Source organism: Otolemur garnettii, unplaced genomic scaffold, assembly GCF_000181295.1.
Source record: "Otolemur garnettii isolate 467f Iridium unplaced genomic scaffold, OtoGar3 scaffold00047, whole genome shotgun sequence".
In the NCBI taxonomy this organism is placed as follows: domain Eukaryota; kingdom Metazoa; phylum Chordata; class Mammalia; order Primates; family Galagidae; genus Otolemur; species Otolemur garnettii.
This window is the reverse complement of record NW_003852442.1, coordinates 10114180-10134780: the sequence shown is the minus strand read 5'-3', so window position 1 is coordinate 10134780 and position 20601 is coordinate 10114180. Positions and strand designations below refer to the sequence as shown.

At 41.3% G+C, this 20601-nt stretch overlaps 1 protein-coding gene across 2 annotated transcripts in view; it reads left to right on the top strand.

Moving 5' to 3' along the window:
• Window positions 1–20601, top strand: part of HYDIN (HYDIN, axonemal central pair apparatus protein) — a 304707-nt gene that overhangs the window by 51720 nt on the left and 232386 nt on the right. For both annotated transcript variants that reach the window (XM_012806119.1, XM_003791377.2), the window contains exons 8-9: window positions 485–668; window positions 13602–13701. In XM_012806119.1, the coding sequence (XP_012661573.1) occupies window positions 485–668; window positions 13602–13701 (284 nt within the window). The remainder of the gene's footprint in view (window positions 1–484; window positions 669–13601; window positions 13702–20601) is intronic.

Here is a 20601-nt window from a genome sequence, read left to right as displayed (position 1 = left end):
GTATTTCGGATTGCATGTGAAAACCCCACACTGTACCCCAGAAGTGCATTAATGTACATAGTTACCATTCAATTAAAAAAAAAAAAAAAAGAATGTCTTAAGGCTAAGCAAGTTTAAAAGGAACAATATTGTCCTTGCTGTGTGAGAGGCAGGCCAGATGTTAAATATTTTAAAAGCTGCCTGGAAAATATTTTTCCAGATCTACACAGGGGCTCAGAAATAAACAAATGGGCATGGAGTGGAAAAGGAATCCAGGGCGGACTTCTTAAAGGAGGTGACTAAAGGTGAGCCAGCTGAGGTTCTGACAGTCTGAGGACTGAGCCCTAGGTCACACAGGCTAGTATGTAACAGACTCAGGGCCAGCAGGGTCTCCCCCTGGGTGACAGGTGAGGACATTTCTAGGCAGATGGACCAGAGGGAGCACTTTACAAAGTTCTTCACAGGAGGGCCAAGATGGATTTGGCATTTCTTGTGTTTTCCTTAGGGTCTGTGATGATCTGATGAAAGAAGAAAAGGATGAGATGGACGAGTTTCTCGAAGAGTGCGTTACTGATCCCGTACTCCGAGACCATCTTTCCATTCTCTCTCGCACCTTCCAGAATCAGAGGAGCCTGGTTCAGCAAGACAGACTGCTCTTCTTGAATAATATTTTCACTTTTGATCCCGTGGTGAGTACCTAAATGAAACATGACCATTTGGTAAAGATAAATGGGAGTGCAGGGACTGTTTTAGTGAGAGTGCCCACTCTGGAATTAGCCTAGAGAGTAAAGAGTCCATCTCAAGAGCCTCATCATGATTTTTAGACATTAGGTAAAGATCAATGGTAAGAATACTCGTGGGTCACCTTCACAGGTCACAGTTTCTGTGCACCAGCCACTGTGTTTAAATGCTTCATACATATTACCCAGTTTATCTCATTTGGATATATATTATCTTAAAACAATCCTACAGATATAATTAGAACCCCGTTCTACAGATGAGGAAATTGAGAGAAAGTTCATAACATGCTCAAGACCAAACAGCCAGTGTTAGTAGTTAGAAATCCATCCCTGGTGTCGCCCATAGCTCAGTGGGTAGGGTGCCAGCAACATACACTGAGGCTGGGGGTTCGAACCCAGCTGGAGCCAACTAAAACAACAATGACAACTGCAACAAAAAAATAGCCAGGTGTTGTGACGGGTGCCTGTAGTCCCAGCTACTTGGGAGGCTGAGGTAAGAGAATCACTTAAGCCCAAGAGTTTGAGGTTGCTGTGAACTGTGACACCATGGCACTCTACCCAGGGCGACAGCTTGAGACTCTGTCTCAAAAAAAAAAAAAAAAAAAAAGAAAAGAAAAGAAATCCATCCCTGATTAGCCCAACCATACAGCAGGATATCTTGACCCCAGAACTCTGACATTTGGGGCCAGCTAGTTCTTTGTGCTGTACATTGTAGGATGTCTAATAGCAACTTCACCCATCAGATGCTAGTGTGACAGCCAAAACTGTCACCAAAAGCAGCCAAAGTCACCTGGGCTGAAAACTGCTTTGTCCTTACTTCACTCCATGAATATGATTGACTGCATGGTCTGTACCAGACACGGTGCGTACCAAGCGTTCAAGAGCAAAACAGACATGGTCCTTGAGCTCACAGTCCGTCTAGTGAGGGCTGCACCAGAATTAGAAAGGGCTGCATCTGATTCCACGGACTAAGCCCCTAGCCACTCTGCCCTACTGCCTCGAAACACCTACCCTCTGCCAGACACCGTGCTCTCTCCTTTCTGTGCATTCCCGCACGCTTAGGGTAGAATGATGGGAAGGCAAAAACAGTAATAGGGGTTGAGAAAGCCCACAGCTGGTTAGAGCTACTAAGTTCAAGTTGTGGCCATTTACACCAGTTGGAGAAAAGACATGAGCACAAAGGCACATGGGAATACAAGGTCACTTACAGGAAATGCCGCTGACTCGTGCTGGCTTGTTTTCCTTATGTCTGCACTTGCAATAGTTATTAAAAGATAGACATGGAGAAGCGGTTCCATGGCTAACTATGTTTGAGAAGCACTCGGTTCAATATTGTCTGAAAGGTTTCTTTGCTATAAGACCTCAGAGAGTCTTTAATATGAGTTTTAATTTAATGTGTTGCAAATCTTCAAGAAGAAGCTCTCTCCTTAGAGACATGCCCTGGGACCGTTTAGTGAGTCCCAGAGAAGACAGTGAGTGTACTAGTTCAGAGGCCAAGCTGATCGTCAGTCACAGGCTGCGAAGTTAGAGGAGGCTTTCATAGAGGAGAATCTTGTGGTAGGTCTTGTGGGACAGGACTTTTGGAGAACGGAACTGTGGGTGTCTGTGGCATAGTTCATCCAAGGCTCCATAAATGAGACTGGTTAGCTTGAAGTAAAGGTTCATTTAGGAAAATAAGGCTGTTGTAGGTTGAGGCTGAATCTTCTGTCATAGCAGAAGACTGTCTGGGGCTCAAGTGAGCAAAGGGCTCTCCACATACAATGGTTAGACCAGCAAGAGGGTAAATGGACACCAGGACCAAAAAGTGAAAAGAGGTTAAGCCCAGAGATATTGGAAAGGTCAGGAAAGAATTACTGACCTCAGTGAGTGGCTGAGCTACGCTGGGGCAGGGAAGAGCAATGAGTCGTGGTCATAACTGGTAAGCTCCACACGATCCAGATCTTTCCCAGATGGTAATCAGAGATCCAGGCCAATGACGGCTCCCCCTGGGTTGAGGGACCTGGGTCACAAACATGGTGGCCAGGAGGAGACAGGTGAGAGACCTATGGGTGAGCCCTGTTGGTTTCTAATTTAGAAGGAGAGAGACTAAAAACACTATCAGATTTTCTTCTCCTCTTTCTTTCTTCCATAACCCAAAGCTTCATAATGGAGACTTATGTGTGTTAAAATATGGCATTTAATATGTTTGTTTTTGAATTCCAGACAGAAACTGAATTAAGCATTCTTATCACAAGGCATCTTTTCACCATTAGGAAGAAAAACATTTTAGTGATATTCAGAAATGGTACTTTTTAAATAAATGAGACTAATTTTATTTATATGTTTTATGTAGAAAAAATGACAGAAACAGGAAGAGGATAATAGTCACTTATAAAATAAATAGTCTTTATGAAATTTATCCTGATTTTGCCTTTCCGTACACTATTCAGTTTTTCTTCTCATAATAGTATTCATTACCTGGTTCTTGACAGTTTTTGCAAAATGAAAATGAAGGCATGCAACTTTCTAAAGTAATTCTAGTCCAAATAGCGGAACTCAGATTCAGTTATAGTGAATTATTTATTGAAGTTAATCTCCATTTTTTCCTACTTAAAAACTATACTTTCTGATAGTTTTACTTAAAAGCAGTTCTTATTTGTGAGTGCAATATAATCTTACCTCATAAATTATTTTTGAAGGCATATCATGGAAGATTCTGCCATTTCACTAGCTTTTTGACACAAATGTGAACCATGTGTGTTTTTTATTGTTGAGATTTTGATTTTCTGATACAGGTAAATAAATGCTACAGTACTCTTAGATGAGAGAGTTGGGAAAAGATTTACAGGAGAATGAGATCTGAATTGAATATCCAAAGGAAGGATAAGATTTAATTAAGTGGAAAGGGAGAAGCATAATGTTTCCAACTGGGGAAATTACAAAAACAAAGGAAGGGAAAGCTATTAGGTTCCTGGCGTGTTAAATAATGATGAATAGACTCGTTTCTGGTTGGAAGGAGAGTAGAGGAAGCCCAGGTTACCTGGCCAGCCTGCAGGCTATGTCTGCGTCATACTCTTCTAGAAATCCAAGATTACAGAGGCCATAATGTGTGTCCCTTGCAGAAAAAGAGTTTTGTGGTCCAATAAGTTTGGGAAATACTGGCTCAAGAGAAGACAAGTCCCTAAATGCAAGCAGCACTTCCCTGTGGCCACAGCCCTCCCCACAGAGTCAGTGGAGCCAGCGTTCTATGGATCCCAGTTCAGCAAATGGAAATGCCAGTGTCTGAGAGTCACTTCAGGGTTTGCAGCAGGATATGTTCAAGGGCTTAGAGTGGCTCCCCTGGGACCCACGTGCAGGTTGAACTGGAGGAGGTAGGCAGAGGATGAGATGGCCAGGTCTGGTGGGGAGATAGCACATCTCTGTAGGCTAGATGGGGTGATCATGAGGGTGGTGCTGACCTGGAACCACCTAGTGGTGGTTGGAAAGGAAAGGAAATGGTGGGTGTGAGAGGTGTTCAAAAGGAAGATTCTGGTGCTTTTTCATTGACTGGCCATTGCTGGAGAGACCTGGTATGGAATCCTCAAAGCTGAACTGGCTAGACAGGGAGCATGATGATGTCTGCGATAGGAGCTAGCACATAGGGACAGCTATGAAGTCCCAGCTTTGCTAACAGCAAATGTGACCTTCAGCCATTTGATCTCTCTTGGCTTCAGTTGCCTTGTACACAAACTAAGGGTACTGCAGGGAGGTTACTTTGTTCCTATTTAGCTCATGAATTCAGAGTCTCCAATTTAGGATCAGACTCTAAGCACTTTAAGGTCAAGGAGTGCCTTGTCCACTTTGGAGCCCAGTGCCTCGCCCAGTTCCCAAAAATGGACAAATGAATAAGCAGATGTAAATCAACTAAGGCCATTGAGTTCATCTCTGAATGTGTTGAATTTGACATGACTATAGATGGCCAAAAAGTTAGGGAAATGAAGAACTAAAATTAGTATATGTGGATTCAGGACTGGAGGCAAGATTAGTGGGTGTAGAGGTCTTCACTGAAGCCAAGAAAAGTGATGAGAATTCTAAGAGCAAAGCTAAAAAGGAAAATTGAAGAGGGCCCAAGAGAACCTCCAGGTCACCTTTAGAGACCCTTCCAATGGAGTAGAGGCCAACTTTACCCAGAAGGCTCCAAGAGGCTCTGTCAGGTGGGAGCCTGTCACAGCTCATGTCTCTGCATATCTGTCATGCCTGGTTCTGCACCTTTCTGTACTGAAGGGCTCTCCTGAGTCTTGCCTGCGAGCTGCTCAGTTATGCTAAGTGGCCCGCTACTTACCTTCTGATGGTTGAGCTATGCATCAGTGATTAGTTTTTTCTTAGACTGTGATTCCTTTTAATTAGCTTCTTGATATGAATTGAGTTCACAGAAGGAGCAGAGAAGATTAGAACCAAGCGGCATCACCTCCTGATTTAATAATCACTCTCTAATTGGTATTCTGCTCAAAAAATAAAATTCAAAGGGCAGTGAAGAAGCTTAGAGACCACCTTGCTTTCTGAGGGACTCTACCTCTGTGCACTGAGAAAGGTCAATGCTTTCAAAGGAGGTAAACTTAAAAAGAAAAACAAAAAACAAAATGTTATCTTACATTCTGAGAAGAAATCAGATACATTTGCTTATTTTCTCAGACCTACATCTGTATATCTTGCTTCTTCAAATGCATCAAGGCAAAACAGAAGATTAGTTTAGTTCTGAATTCTCTGCATATTAAGTATTTCATGGGGACATAGTTCCTATTTCAGAGGTTCTTTCAATTTAAAACAAGGAGATTGGAGATCAAGAGATCAATCGCTGTCCCTACATTGCCCAGAGGTGGTGATGGGTTTGAATTTAAACCAAATTTTGTTGATAACATCATGTAAGAAATGGTTTGACCCAATGCCATAAGAATGACAGACCCCCAAACTCCAGAACCTCAAGTTCCTACCTTGTCCTACCACCTGCCACACATGTGGCCACGGATTACTTCCCTTAGCTCACCCTCTTCTCATCACATTCATCGGATGCTGGGCGGTGGGTCTGCGCTGCTTAAACCCTGAGGAGGTCAGTGTGGGCATCTCGGGTCTGCTGCAGCTACAGAATACCAGGCCTGCTTGTTTCCCTTTCTAGCCTGTGACCCAAACAGAGGGAGGCTGGTAGCTGCTCCAGGGCACAGAAATGGGAGTTCATCTTTTGAGAGAGCCGGGAAGTGGTCATTGGTGGAGCAGGGGAATAGGGGAGGACCCAGAATGACCACAGGGAGAAGGCAGTCCAGGACAGAGGGCTGGAAGGAATTTTTTTTTTAACTTTAGTTGATAATTTACTAATATTCTAAAAGTAACCAGCATTGTTGTTCTAGTGGTTAAAGCATGTGATGTGTTATTACTATTTATATCAAGTTCCTCATTAGTCTAAATTTTTCTATTTATTCCTTACCGAGGGAAGGTACCGGGTTCTGTAGAATACTGGTCATTTCTCTAGCCACCTGCTTCCATGTGGGGCTTTTTACTCTTTGGGAAAGAACTACAAAATTGAGTCTATTATGCATGTTTTGTGCTTTCCAAAAAAGCAAGTAGAATCAGCTACTTCAGAAATATAATATTCTATTGTACTAGATGGACTCGGCTTTACAGAATTTTGACAGTTTCATTCTCTCGTTTCCTCTGCTTAGATCTCTTGGGTACTCTGAGAGAGAGAGAGAGATTCAAAGACAAAAGACACAGTTTTGAGAACTGAGACGCAAAAGACTATCACGGGGCAAAAAGAGAATTAAGCTTTCACTTTCCATGGGCATCAAGGAGTCCTCTGAGAAATCGCAGCACAGATGTTCTGGCCTTGTTTCTAAACTCTGGGGCTGCTGGCTCAGGTCACACTTTGAAGATGTAGCAATTTTCTGAATGTTGAACACTTCATATTTTCTCAAAAAGAAAGATCTGAGAATTTAAAAGGTATTTACCCACACTGGCCCTAGGCGATTGGCTGCCATCAGTGAGCAGGGAAACATTTCTGCTTCTGTTAGCAAGTGTCTCCTCAGTCAAAGAAAACTTCATCCATTATCCCTTGGGAAGCTTCAGCTTAATTTAACTAAGCCTTAAAAAGAAAAAGAAACTTGATAATTTCTTTAGTACCACCTAAGTAATAGTAAACCATGCTGTGTCGTCATCTAAGCCTGGGGAAAACATGCTGTTCCAGCAATTCGGACTTTGAGAGCATGGCTCAAATTTAGTTTACTTTCTTTTTCCCAAACGGGCCTTGCATGTGAGCTCAGCAGAACCAGGTTGGGTCGAAGCCCAGATGGCTACCAAAGAAGAAAGAGCCAGCTTTTTACCATTACGCTTGAGTCACATTGCAAACATGTGGAGCTGACTCTCTGGAAATGGACACCAGAAAGGAGAAAGAAGGACAGGGACCTGCTGAGAGCACACTGTCCTTGACAAGTCCCAACTTCTCCGGCAGAGTGGTCTTCCCATTCTTCAGCTTTTATTTAATAGGATCATCCTTTCAGATCCTGGAGCTCAGCCACTGTGTTTCCAATTGTGCTGGAACATTCACTATTGTATTGGAGAACCAGCGTGGGTGGGGAAGTCTTAGAAACAGCATGGTTCCTCATGGCTCATTAAATAAGTTAACACTCTTCCTTGCTGGATGAGACACAGTTCTTTTCTCTCCAGAGAAATGTATGAACATCACACACAACTACCACTGCTCTATAAAGCCCCAAGGGGAATTTTCACTGTATTTGGGTTGGAGGTGAGATCAGGATAGAATACACCTTTTGTGAAGCTTCCCCTGACAGAAGGCCAATCTTAAAGCCCTCTTTCAGAAATTTTAATGGCCATTATTTTGAGAATCGTAATTCTACTTGATTCACTGTTTCTTGTCCCAGGAGAAGTGATGGAGAAGAAAAATCTCATTTCATGTCATGTGCCAATATGATCTTTTCTCTCCATGGCAATTAAGATAGTTTACTTTTGGTTTTTTAGCTTTCATTTATTTTTCCGTTTCTTTTTGAGAAAACTGTTATTTGCCCTAGGTGATATTAAAGAGAGCCATGATTTCTCTTACTGATCTTCAAGATGTAGAAAAGTAATCATGGGGTAATGGAAGAGATTACAGATTTCAATAGGTGGTTCTTTTTTTTTTTTTTTTTGGCTTAATCATTGGTAAACTTAAAAACATATTTCCATGTGAAAAAGAGAAATTCTTTTTTTTCTTTTTTTTTTTTTTGAAACAGAGTCTCACTCTATTGTCTAGACTAGAGTACTTTTGGCATCAGCCTAGCTCATAGTAACCTCAAACTACTGAGTTTAAACGATCCTCCTCTTCAGCCTCCCAAGTAGCTGGGACTACAGGTGTCTGCCACCATGCCTGGCTAGTCTTTCTATTTTTAGTAGAGACAGGGGCTCACTCTTGTTCAGGTTGGTCTTGAACTCCTGAGCTCAGGAGATCCACCTTCCTCAGCTTGCTGGAGAGCTAGGATTACAGGAGTCAGTCACCACACCTGACTGAGAAATTCTTTATGTTGATGCTTCTCTAATGTTTTAAAAAAATTACAAGATAGCTGAAAATACTTGTTTGTATAGTCAAGAACATTTCCATTTGGATAAAACATAATGGAATTGATGACATATTGTACCTGTTCTTGAAGTCATTATTCACCCACTTATCCTGAGCTGATTGGTCCCTGACATTTGCCCAACCAGGACAGCTGGATAAAGACCTGCCACCACATTTCTTAGAAACTGCAGCCTATTAATGTTGACTATGTCATCCACAAGAACCTCCTACCAGAGGTGACTAGAAGGATCTGAACACTCAGGGTGTGGTTCTGTGTTCACCAAACAGGAATACCAGGGCATACTAAGCCTGCTTACTGGCTGTAGTGTTTTAAAATGTCTTTTATCCTTTTTTATGATGTTGTGAGAAAGGTGAAGCCTGACCTTTTATTTTAAATGCATGGGGTTAGGGAAGTTAGGAAAAAATTATTACAGAATCTTAATTCTGCCACTTCACTTACTACTGCTCCGGCCTTGGGTGAGATACTTAACTTCTTTCTGCTTTGATTTTCTCATCTTTAAAATGAGGATAATACTACTTCAGGAGGTTGTAAAGATCCAACTAAACAATGTGTATAAACACTTAAAAGGAGTGGGACTTGAACTCTCTGTTATAAGTATTATGATTTGTAGTTAGACACACTTGTGTCTCTTGTAAGATTATTAGCAAGTATAGCTTTTGAGTGGGCAAACATTTGGATCATCCTTCTAAATGTAAGCTTACAAAAATATATAATATTTAGTTGTATTGATGCTTCTCTAATATTTTAAGTTATATTCAAAATATAACTATATTTTAGTTATATTATAATTTAAGTTGAGTTATATTAAAATTTTTCAGATAAGCCAAACAAATTAGATATATTTGTAACTCTCTGTTCTTGACCTTTGGATTTTGATTTGGCAAGATTTGCATGAACTAGTCTTTCAAGGAAAGAAGGAGAGAGGGAGGGAAGGAAGGAAAGAAGGAAAAGAGATGGGTAATAGAGGAAACAGAAAGTGATTTTTAAAAATATTTTCATTTTTATTTAAGGATGTTAAAGGGAGATTTTTTAAAAAGCCCCTTCAATCATTGTCAACATAATTTTTCAAAGGAGATTGCTTTTAAAGGATACCTTTCTCACGATCGTATTTAATACCTATCGGAAAGTCTCAGATCTGTGGCCATCAAGTTACTTGATTGTTTATTCTAATCAGTTACAGAAGGAAATGTGAAGTTCCATGTCCAGATATATTTAATATTTGGGCAAAACCCACAGTGTGCGAACTAGGTTTAGTCCTGAATATTTAAAGTTGAGTCCTTCCAGCAGGTCACTTAATTAATAAGTAAAATGCAATTACTTTACTCAAGGAAAAACAAAACATTAGGACCAAGAAGGACGATAATTACAATATAACTCAAGGCCATTTTGACTATTATTTTTGACAAACAAGGTCGTAGTCACTTACAAATTCCATCCTGTATACTCAGCCTCCCATTTGAGCAGGAAAATGAGCAGTGGTGGGCGTGGGGTTATGTAACAAAGGGCATCAAAATGGGAGGGGGCCCTGCGTGATGAGGCAGGTTTTCTAGGGCTGAGAAGAGGGGATGTTGATGGCAGAGCCAGGAGGGAAAATTCTGAATGCTCTGATTTTCAGAAACTTTAGAACTGAGAGATAAAGAAAGAAAAATTTTACTCAGAGACCTAAATGACACAGAAGTTAACTTCAGAAGTATCGGAGGAGAAATGTTTTAAAGACATAACTAAAAGTGAGGTCTGAGGTTTAGGCTTATTGCCTATTTCTGAGGTTTGTTCTTATTTGCTAGAAAATGCTATATATTGAGGTTTTGCTGAAAAGAAATTCTTTAACTTTTACTTGAATTTCAACTGAAAAATAGAAGCGATCTTCTCAACGTTCTTAACTCCTTCAAATGACCTAACGCTGCAGACTTCGCTCTGTGAGAGGAAACCAAATGGCCATACTCTGTTGTTGCAGATACAGGCAGCCCTCTTAATACATGGGATCCGCTGCAAGCCCAGGAGAGGATTTTAGAATAAAAAGAGTCCATCCACACATTATCTCCTGGGCAGGCACAGGAGAACAGCTGTGGTCTGTGATAAGAAAGCCCGGAGCCGGTAGCCCCAACCCAGACCCTACAGAGTCCCCTGCACTGGTGTCCCCTCACCACAAACAAAGGTTTCTCTCCCCTAGAACCTCCTCACTGGGGGATGCTCTCACTGATCACAGAGGAGCACCCGTGCTCCCTCCTCTGAGGGCATTCTGGTCACCTCTTGGGCATGTCAGTCACCACCTATTTCCCAACCCACCAGTGCTGCTTGCTGAGCCAACTTCGATGACAATGGCCATCCCAGGGTGCTTCTGGGACAGAACTTAAGTGTGTTACCTTCTTCAGCACAAGGACCCTGAGTTCTCTTGCGGGGATGATACATTTGAAAGCACTCCAGCCTACCTCAAGCCAGAAGATCTGTGACTTTCGACATGTGCTGAGCTGATCTAATTTCTGTTATGTCCTTTTGGGTCCCACTTCCTGTCCTTCTGGCGAGTCTTTTCTAACATGGATTCTCTCAAGAGGGCCCCAAGCAGTCCTTGCCCAGGAGCAGGTTGGCTGTGTCCATGCTGTACACGTAAACAATACAGTCTAAACCCACCAGGGGAACATGTTTGTCTCTAAGGTTAGTAATAAACCAGGGCTCCAGTAGCTCTGAGATATGATACTCAGTGACACACCAGTGGTTGGCCCAAGGCACGAGTGGGTGAGCCGCTTCATTTGCCCAGTCCCTTTGCCAAGTCTAGCCATGGGTGCTTCTCACACTCTATATCACTAAAAAAACCCACCATCCATAGGGGCCAGGTATTTGTCATTTGTCAGAGAAGAACAGACACTTGTTTCAAGTTTGCCAAAACATCACAGGGAAATGCCCAAATAAATGGAAGAGCCCAGGACTTCTCTGTTCCTGGTCTGATCTCCCAGGTCTCTTTTACCTCTAAAAATGTATGACTTTGGGGGGTTTCAGATGAAGAGAAAATGGCAGAAATAAGTTGCAAGGATGAATAGGTATCTGCTAGTAACTACACAGAGTACAAACTGTGAGTCGACTCGGCTGATTCAGGAAATATTTCTTGAGCATCTACTAAGAACCATCTCTGCTGTAGGTGTGGGGACAGGACGGTGCCTGCCCACATGGAGCCTTCATTCTCACAGGTTCATCTGAGGGGGAATGTGAGAGCCCCCAGAACTTGCATGATGTTCTCTGCCCCTCTCCCCCACCCCACCCCCGCCACTTCTTGGAGCCTCTGTCTTATCCCTCATTCTGAAGTCAGGAGGGATGCTGCCTGAGAAGTACACCGATCAGCTGTGTTCATAATTTTAATTTTCCTTTCTTGTTTGGTGTCTGCATTTTAAGCCATTTTCTTCTCAATTCTTTATTCCAGAAGTATGTTCATTTCTAGCCAGACTGCAAATAGAGTATGCACTGGGGACGATCTGGAAACTGGAGCCTAATTATTTATCAAGTTGTCTTTCTATTTAGCTGGTGGGACTGTTTATAGATTTCTGCATGTGTTTATCAAATATGCTCATTTGGCCCTATTTCCTAAAAACATAGAAAAAACACTTCCCCCTTTTTTCAATACTTTCATCTTAGTCCTTCTAAGTGTCCTGAAAATCACAGGGATTGTAGTGAACCCGTTATTTACTGAGTTCTTACTGAGTTCATTACCCAGAGTGGACAAATCATTTGACCTGTCTGGCTTCATCAGATCTCAGGAAGCCCTTGAGGCAAGTGCTATTAGCATTCTTTCACAGCCCTGAGAAGTGAATGAAGAGGCCCTGGGTTTTGTGGTTAGTACAAATTTTTTTTTTAATCAAAGTATATCTAACAAGGAAATTCTGGTACATGGCTTGTTACATTACAGTTTCAAAACGTGGTTTCCCCATATGACATTGGGGTGGTTCAGATTAGAAGGAGGAGCACCAAACTGGGGCAGAGGCAGAGTCTGATCAGCCATTGTTCTGCCTCAGATGATTGCTATGTTTTTCTAGAATGAGAGTGTTTCCTTGTGCTGTTCCCTCAAAAGGTAGGAGGTGCCTCCACTGAGGAAGTCAGGTACTTCTTCCTCTGTGACCCCTCTGGACTTTATTTATATACATTGATCACATACAAAGTGTCTGTCTGCATGTTTATCATCTCACTGATATGGGAGCGCCCTGTAGTCCCGCCCATACCTTTCTGCTTCTCTGAAGCCCAGGTGCTGGGTGCACACTGAGCAGACAGTGAATGTTCACTCAGTATGCATTTTTAAAATGCCCTATACACCCCAGTTTCCTTTAGTAACTCATTATGTATTTATAAACTCCCTGAAATTATCTCTGAAACCTGTTTCCAACTAGCCAGCAGTCTATGTTGACTACTTGCTGGGTGAAATCATGCCTTCTTACATTTGTTGTCAAAAATGTTCCCTTTGAATTTCTTAGAATTGAATCTTTGTACACTGTTGGCGGGAATGTGGATATGTATAGGCATTATGGAAAATGGCATAGAGGATCCTCAAAAATTAAATATCAAACTTCCGTGTGACCTAGCAGTTCTTCTCCTGGGTATATGCCCCAAGGGAACGACGTCAGTATCTTGAAGCGATGTCTGTACCCCCACGTTCCTTAAAGCACTGTTTGCAACAGCCAAGCTATGGAAGCAGCCTGGGTGCCTATCAGCAGAAGAATGGATAAAGACGTGTACACGTACGATGGGATACTATTCAGCCTTAAGGAACAAGGAGATCCTACCATTCATCAACAACCTGGATGAAATTGGAAGACATTGTGCTAAGTGGAGCCAAACATAGACAAGTGCCATGTGATCTCATTTTTATTTGGAACCTAGAAAAAAGTCAAACTCAGAAACAGAACAGACTGGTGGTTACCAGAAGTTAGGGCCTGGGGAAAATGAGGAGGTGTTGGTCCAAGGGCACCAACTTGAAGTTATAAGATGAATAAGTTCCAGAGACCTATGTACGGCACAGTGACTATAGTTAATAATAGCGTATACTACTAGAAATTTGCTGTGAGAGCAGGTGCCCTCAACACACGTGCATAGTAGGTAACTAGGTGACAGAAAGGACTTGTTAATTTACTTGACTGCAGTATTCATTACTATTGTATGTGTGTGTATATAAGCATCATGTTGTATGCCTTAAATGTATACAATTTTCTGAAAAAGCTTGTGGAATTATAGCAACACTTAAATAACACTTATAATAACAACACTTAAAACAGTGTCTTCCTTTCACCATACTGTTTTGTAATGTTTCTTTCATGTTTTTCAGGAAGGTGAACTCTGGCCCAATTCATCAGCTGAAATCACAGTGTACTTTAAGCCTCTGGAAGCCAAGCTCTACCAACAGACCATTTACTGTGACATTTCAGGTAGAGATCTTTTCTATGTGGTAAACTCAGGTTACCAAGTGCCCAGAGCATGTACAGTAGAGGTGTCTGAGTGTATGCGTGCTCAGTCATGGGCCATGCACCATATCAGTCCGGGAATAATAGAACCAAGTGATGCATCTGCCACTTCTTTCTAGAACAGATCACACTTTAAAGTGCCTTATCATTGCAGTGGCAGGCAGGGGAAATGGGAATCATGGCTCTTAGAGCAATAAGATCATTACTTGTGACACATTCCCAAGTGTCCTTTTTTTGTACCTTTTATAGTGGCTACCTTTTATAAATTTTTAATCAAGGTAATGTAGGCCAGGTGACACCTGTGGCTCAAAGGAGTAGGGCACTGGCTCCATATGCCAGAGGTGGCAGGTTCAAACCCAGCCTCAGCCAAAAACTGCAAAAAAAAAATATATATATATATACATATATATGTGTGTGTGTATATATATACTATATACTATATCTCTCTCTCTCTCTCTCTCTCTCTCGCAGGCCAAGTGGGATGGGAGGACAGCCTGGCAGAGGCCAGAGCAACAAAGAGGGTATAAAAGTAGGGTAGCAACCTAAAGACATCAGGAGATTCAATAGTACAGATGAATTAGACCAAAAAGTAAATATATTGAGGATGATGGGAACCAGTATTTTTCACTCCTGGAGGAAGGAGATACAAAGAAGGCAGCCAAGATAAACCCTTTGGAATTGGAGTTGTTCATATGAACTTGTTTTTGTTGATATGTATGGACAGATACAGAAACAAATATATGTGTAAATGTGTGTGTGTGCATATGTACATCAATATGTCAATTTCCTGACTGTCCATTGAGAGATCCTAGAAGCTTGAGACCCTACAATGAGCACACCCAGCACCCAAAGCTTGGCTTCTTTACTATTTATTTATTTTCTTATTATTTAGAGACAGAGTCTCACTTTGTCACCCTTGGTAGAGTACCATGGTGTCACAGCTCACAGCAACCTCCAACTCTTGGGCTTAAGCAATTCCCTTGCCGCAGTTTCCCAAGTAACTGGAACTACAGGCGCCCACCACAACCCCCAGCTATTTTTTGTTGTTGTTGTTGCAGTTTGGCCGGGGCTGGATTCGAATCTGCCAGCCTCAGTGTTTGGGGCTGGCACCCTACTCACTGAGCCATAGATGCCGCCCCAAAGCTTGGCTTCTAAATGCTACTCTCTAGTGAAAGTACCTGGCTAATTCCAGGACTGAGGCAGGGAAAGAACGAGGTTAGCCTGGACCATCCCTTTTGCTAGAAAGTAAGGAAGTACTCAAAGAATGATGGGAACATGTCAAAAAGACACAGAAGCCAGTAGGAAATGCCCACCAACCACATTTGGAATGAGCCAAAAATCAAAATAAATTATGGCATTAATAGATTATAATCCATTGATTAAATAAGAATCTATGAATCTACTTAATAAAAATGTACCATTTGACAGTCAGCACAGCAGTCAGCACAGTAATAACCAATGCAGGTAAAAAGCAAAGCATCCCCAGTGGATTTTTTTTTTGTTTGTTTTTTTGAGACAGTCCCTAGCCGTTACTCTGGGTACAGTGTGATGGTGTCATAGCTCACAGCAACCTCCAACTCATGGGCTCAAGCGATCCTCTTGCCTCATTTTTTCTATTTTTAGTAGAGATGGGGGTCTCAGTCTTTGCTCAGGCTGGTCTTGAACCTGTAAGCTCAAGCTATCCACCTGCCTCGGCCTCCCAGAGTGCTAAGATTACAGGCGTGAGCCACCATGCCCAGGTTGCAGCAGTGGATCTTAAAGTAATGGGTGAAAGTGGGGTGTGGAAGAGGATTTTATCTTCCCAGAAAACACTTACTAATTACAAAGGAGAGAAAACTAACTTTACAGTGAAGAAGGCTGGTAGATATTATCTTAGTTAATCTCAGTAGTAATGGAGCAAATCAGCCTCTATAATAGTAGCAGATACTACTTACTTTTGCTTTTTTATGTATGGTTTTCCCAGGAAAGTGTGGTGCTGTGGCTATTTTAAAGTTATGATAGTTGTTCTCAAGCTTTCACATATAATTTTACCACCTAAAAATTCATCCCTAAGCAAAACAGTGTAGTTTTGCCTGTCTATAAAATTATACATGTTGGAATCAGACGTTTATCTTCTGCTCTGCTGCTAGTAACCAGAAAATAAAGCTTCTCAGTAAATGTTGATTACATGAATGAACAAGTAACTGAAAAAAAAAAAAAAAAGAAAGAAAGATTGATTGATTGAACCCTGGTTTGGTCTCTCCATTGCACATGAGTGTAGGATTCTTCAGAGGTCCCTAGAATGGGTGCAGAATGGTCTAGGAGTTTCTGGATTGATATAAGTCTATTTCCACACTTCAGACCCGCATCACCCACCAGACTTCCTCATGGACCTAGCGTAAATGCTGGTCCAGCGGTGTCAGACATGGGCTGGAGACGGTCCGGTGGCCCCCAAGCCACAGGTGGTGGGACCTGCCTCCCATCTGCAGCTCCCCATGGACGTCGTGCTTGGCCTTATTCCAGGGGGTTGGCTGCTCTCCAGGAGGTTCCCCAACATTACACGACTAGTTATATTTATCTATTGTTTCTTTTGTATTTCTGAATTCTCCCACAGAATTCACTCCCTGGGTGAAGTGAATAGTGTAATTTTCCATCTGCATGACATTCTTCTTTATTTTGTTAGTGGTTTATTAAAAGATACAATTACTAGGAAGGGCTTTGTTTACGTGGTAATTCCATATTATCTTCCCTGTCAATTCTATGCAATTCTGTGTCTTTTGAAGAGCTAGTGATGATTCCTTACTATTATCTTCAATGAGACGGCAAAACCTCCAGGTCTTAGGTCACAAAAAAATATGTCTTAGGCAGGCAGAAAAGCTCCTTCTCTTGTTTTATTTTGTTTTGCTTTACTCTGCAATATACATGGCATAGAGAAAACAAATGCACATAGGTATTTGTACCTCCCTCTCATGGCTTTTTTTTTTTTTTTTGACACAGAGTTTCACTTTGTTGAGTGTCATGGCGTCACAGCTCACAGCAACCTCAAACTCTTGGGCTCAAGCGATTCTCTTGCCTCAGCCTCCCAAGTAGCAATGCCCAGCTATTTTTTTATTTTTAGCAGACCAGGGCTGGGTTTGAACTCACCAGCCCTGGTGCATGTGGCCAGTACCCTACCCACTGAGCTATAGGTGCCACCCCCTCTCATGCCTTTTTACATAAATCATAGTATACTTTATACAATGCCTGTCACCCTCTGTGGAGTACTGTAGCATCATAACTCACAGCAACCTCAAACTCTTAGGCTCAAGTGATCCTCTTGCCTCAGCCTTCCAAGTACCTGGGACTATAGGTGCCCATTACAATGCCCAGCTAATTTTTCTATTTTTAGTAGAGATGGGATCTCACTCTTGCTCAGGCTGGTCTCGAACTTCTGAGCTGAGATGATCCACTCGCCTTTGCCTCCCAGAGTGCTGGAATTACAGGTGGAAGCCACCACACCTAGCCCCTTGTCACTTTTTAAATATTTCTTAGAGATTATTCCATAACACTAAATGAAGGGTGTCATTCTTTTTCATAGTTCTATAGGAATCCTTTCTATTTACATATCACAACTTCAGTTTTAACCTTGTGTTATTATATAATAGAACATAGATTCAAAAATGCACCTAATCCACATAGCAGTAAGCACAGTAGCCTCCCAAATGTGGCTGTGTCCTATTCCCCAGCGTCTGTGAATATGTTCCTGTAGATATATTATATTTCATAGCAAAGAAGAATTAGGCAGCAGATGGAATTAAGGTTATTAACCAGCTGACCTTAAGTTAGGAAGCTTATCCTGGAGCATGTGAGTGGCCCCGTATAATCACCAGGGTCCCTGAGTATTGAAGAGATATGTGGAAGTATTGGTCTCGGTGTCAGAATAAAGCAATATGAGAAAGTCTTGACCAGTCATTTCTGGCTTTGAAGATGGGTGGGGCAGGGAATTCAGGCAGCTTCTAGAAACTGGAAAAGCAGAATAAGAAGATTTTCTCTCAAAGCCTCCAGAATGGAACACAGCCCTACTAACACCTTGATTTTAACCCAATGGAACCCACTTTGGAATTTTGACATCTAAAACTTTAAGATAATATATGTGTGCAGTAAGCCACTAAGCTCGCAATTACTGGTTGTAGCAGCAATAGAAAACTAAGACTCATGCATATACATTATAACAAATAATTAAAAGGCAAACAGTATGTATTTGCCACTGAGATTAATAATAAAATATCCCCAGGCCCGTTGAAGGTAGTTCCTGTATGTCTCTTCCTGATCACACACCTCTCACTTACCCTCCCCTGAGATAGCCACCATTCTATCCTTCACAGCCATCATTTCCTGGCTTTCATTTATAGTTTTTACTCCATGTAAATATCCTTAAACAATACAGTTTAGTAAGGCCTGTTTTGAAAGGTAAGTAACTGAAATCAGCCTGCCTATCTCATCCACGCTGTTGCTCCTGCTCTAGTTGTGTTTCATGGTCCCGTCTGTGAACGTATGTTCAGAGACAGGAAGTAGCAGGGAAGGCTGCTGGTCTTGAGGGAGGTCTCTCAGATTGCATGAGATTGAACCCACTTTCCAACTGCAACCTTCTTTTTTTCTCAAAGCTACTTATTTATTTATTATTGAGTCTTACTCTTATCACCCAGACTGGCGTGCAGTAGCATGAAGCTAGTTCACTGTAACCTTGAATTCCTGGACTCAAGTTATCCTTCTGCCTTAGCCTCCTGAGTACAGGTATGCATCACCATGCCTGGATAATTTTTTTCTTTCTTTCTTTCTTTCTTTTTTTTTTTTTTGTGAGGCAAAGTTCTCACTATATTGACTGGGCTAGTCTCAAACTCCTGGCTTCAAGCAATCACTGAAGGGCTCTAAGCAGGGGAATGATCTGCTCAGATTTGAATACTGCAAATATAGCATTATGAAAAACTTTTCCATTGATCTGAAACTGAATGATTCCTCTACATTTGAAATCATCACATTTTCTTAGAAGTAGCTAAATCTGTTTCAGATATTTGTAAAGACACACTAATGGTTTGATGGAGGTCTTGAAACTGATCTTGCAACTATTTTAACTGTCCAGTGGAATAGGAAATTCCTAACTTAATTGTGAAGATTGCCTTTTTTTAAAAAATGCCAGGAGCAGCTATACAAATTTGGTTTGGATTAGCGTATGGGAACATGAAAAGAAAATAACCCTTTTTGATTTAAACTGTGCAATGTATCATTATGGGTACTTCAGAGACAAATGCAGAAAAACTCATAGTGGAAATGATTCCAGATGCACCCACTTTCTTCAAATACTTAATTAAGATGAAACCTCATTGTCCATTGTACATCTTAAGAAGGAAAAATCTGAATTTTTAGGGCTATTTTGAGCTTTTGATTTTTATCTTAATTGCATTCAAGCATAGAGATTGAAGTAAACGTAGGAAGGAAAAAAATCACCCCAATTATTAAAAATGCTTTTGGGTTTTCAGAGTAATATGCAAGGTTTTATTTCTAAAAACTCATCACACTGCAACCTCATAATAAAATAGGTTTTCTTAATCCTAAGAAATTTATTGAACACCTGCTGTGTTTAAATTATATTCTCAATTACCAACTATTCAAACATAGAGAAAATATAGAGAATAATATACAAATATCCATGTATACGTGTAATCCAGACTTCTTAAGAAGCACAATGGCAATTTATGCCTATTTTTTTTAGGAAGATCAACATCATAAATAGGTCAATTCTGCCTGTAAATGTAATTTGATACCATTTATAATATTAGGAAATTTTTTTGTTGGTCAAGGTGATTCTAAAGTTCTTATGGAAGAAATAAATCAGCTAGGATTGCCTAGAAAATTCTCTCTCTCTCTCTCTCTCTCACACACACACAAAAGAATAAGGTGTGAGGACAAGTGTTAAGACTTATTAAAAGCTATAGTAGAGCCCAGGGACGTGGCCCCACCAGTAATCCTTTTGCTTTTGGAGGCCAAGATCAGAGGATCACTTAAGGCCAGGAGTTCAAGACCAGCCTGGGCAATATAGTGAGAGACCCATCTTTACAAAAATTAAAAATATTGGCCAGATATGTTGCTGTGCACCTGTAGTCCCAGCTACTCACTAGGCAGTAGTGAGAGGACTGCTTGAACCCAGAAGTTTGAAGTGGTAGTGAGCTGTGATTGTGCTGGGGCTCTCCAGCCTGGGCAATAGAGCAGGACTTGTCTGTTAGGGAAAAAAAAAAAATTCTTTAAAGAAGAAAGCTATGGAAAATACAATTTTATGGTTCTGCAACATAAGAGAAAGTAACTATCAACTCAATATTTCTTCTTTTCTTCATCCTTACCGAATCATCATCATTGTCATCATTATACCCTCATCTCCTATCCTTCCAACTGTCCTTATTTCTCAATGCTCTTCACATATAAGCAAAATAAAACTCAAATTTGTTTAAGCCACTTAGTTCCATTTATCTATTGCTACGTAGCAAACCAACCTAAATTTAGTGGCTTAAGACAACTAGCAGTCATTTATTTCACTCTCAGAACTGAAAGCTGGTCAAGACTCAGCAAGGGCAGTTCCTCTTTGCTCCACATGGTATCAGCTGGAGCATCCTGAAGACAGAGTCTCATGCCATTTTATAGCTCACTTACCCACATGCTGGACAATTAATGTTGGCTATTGGCAGGGACTTCACCTGGAGCTGTTTTCCAGGACCCCTGTCTGTGGCCTCTGTGAGTGGCAGCTTGCTTCTTAACAGCATGGCTTGAATTGTTGCCACCAGAATCTACTGCATCTATCATGTCTTTAGATTATCTGTCTTTTCTCTCAGATTGATATTAAGAATGACTTTATGC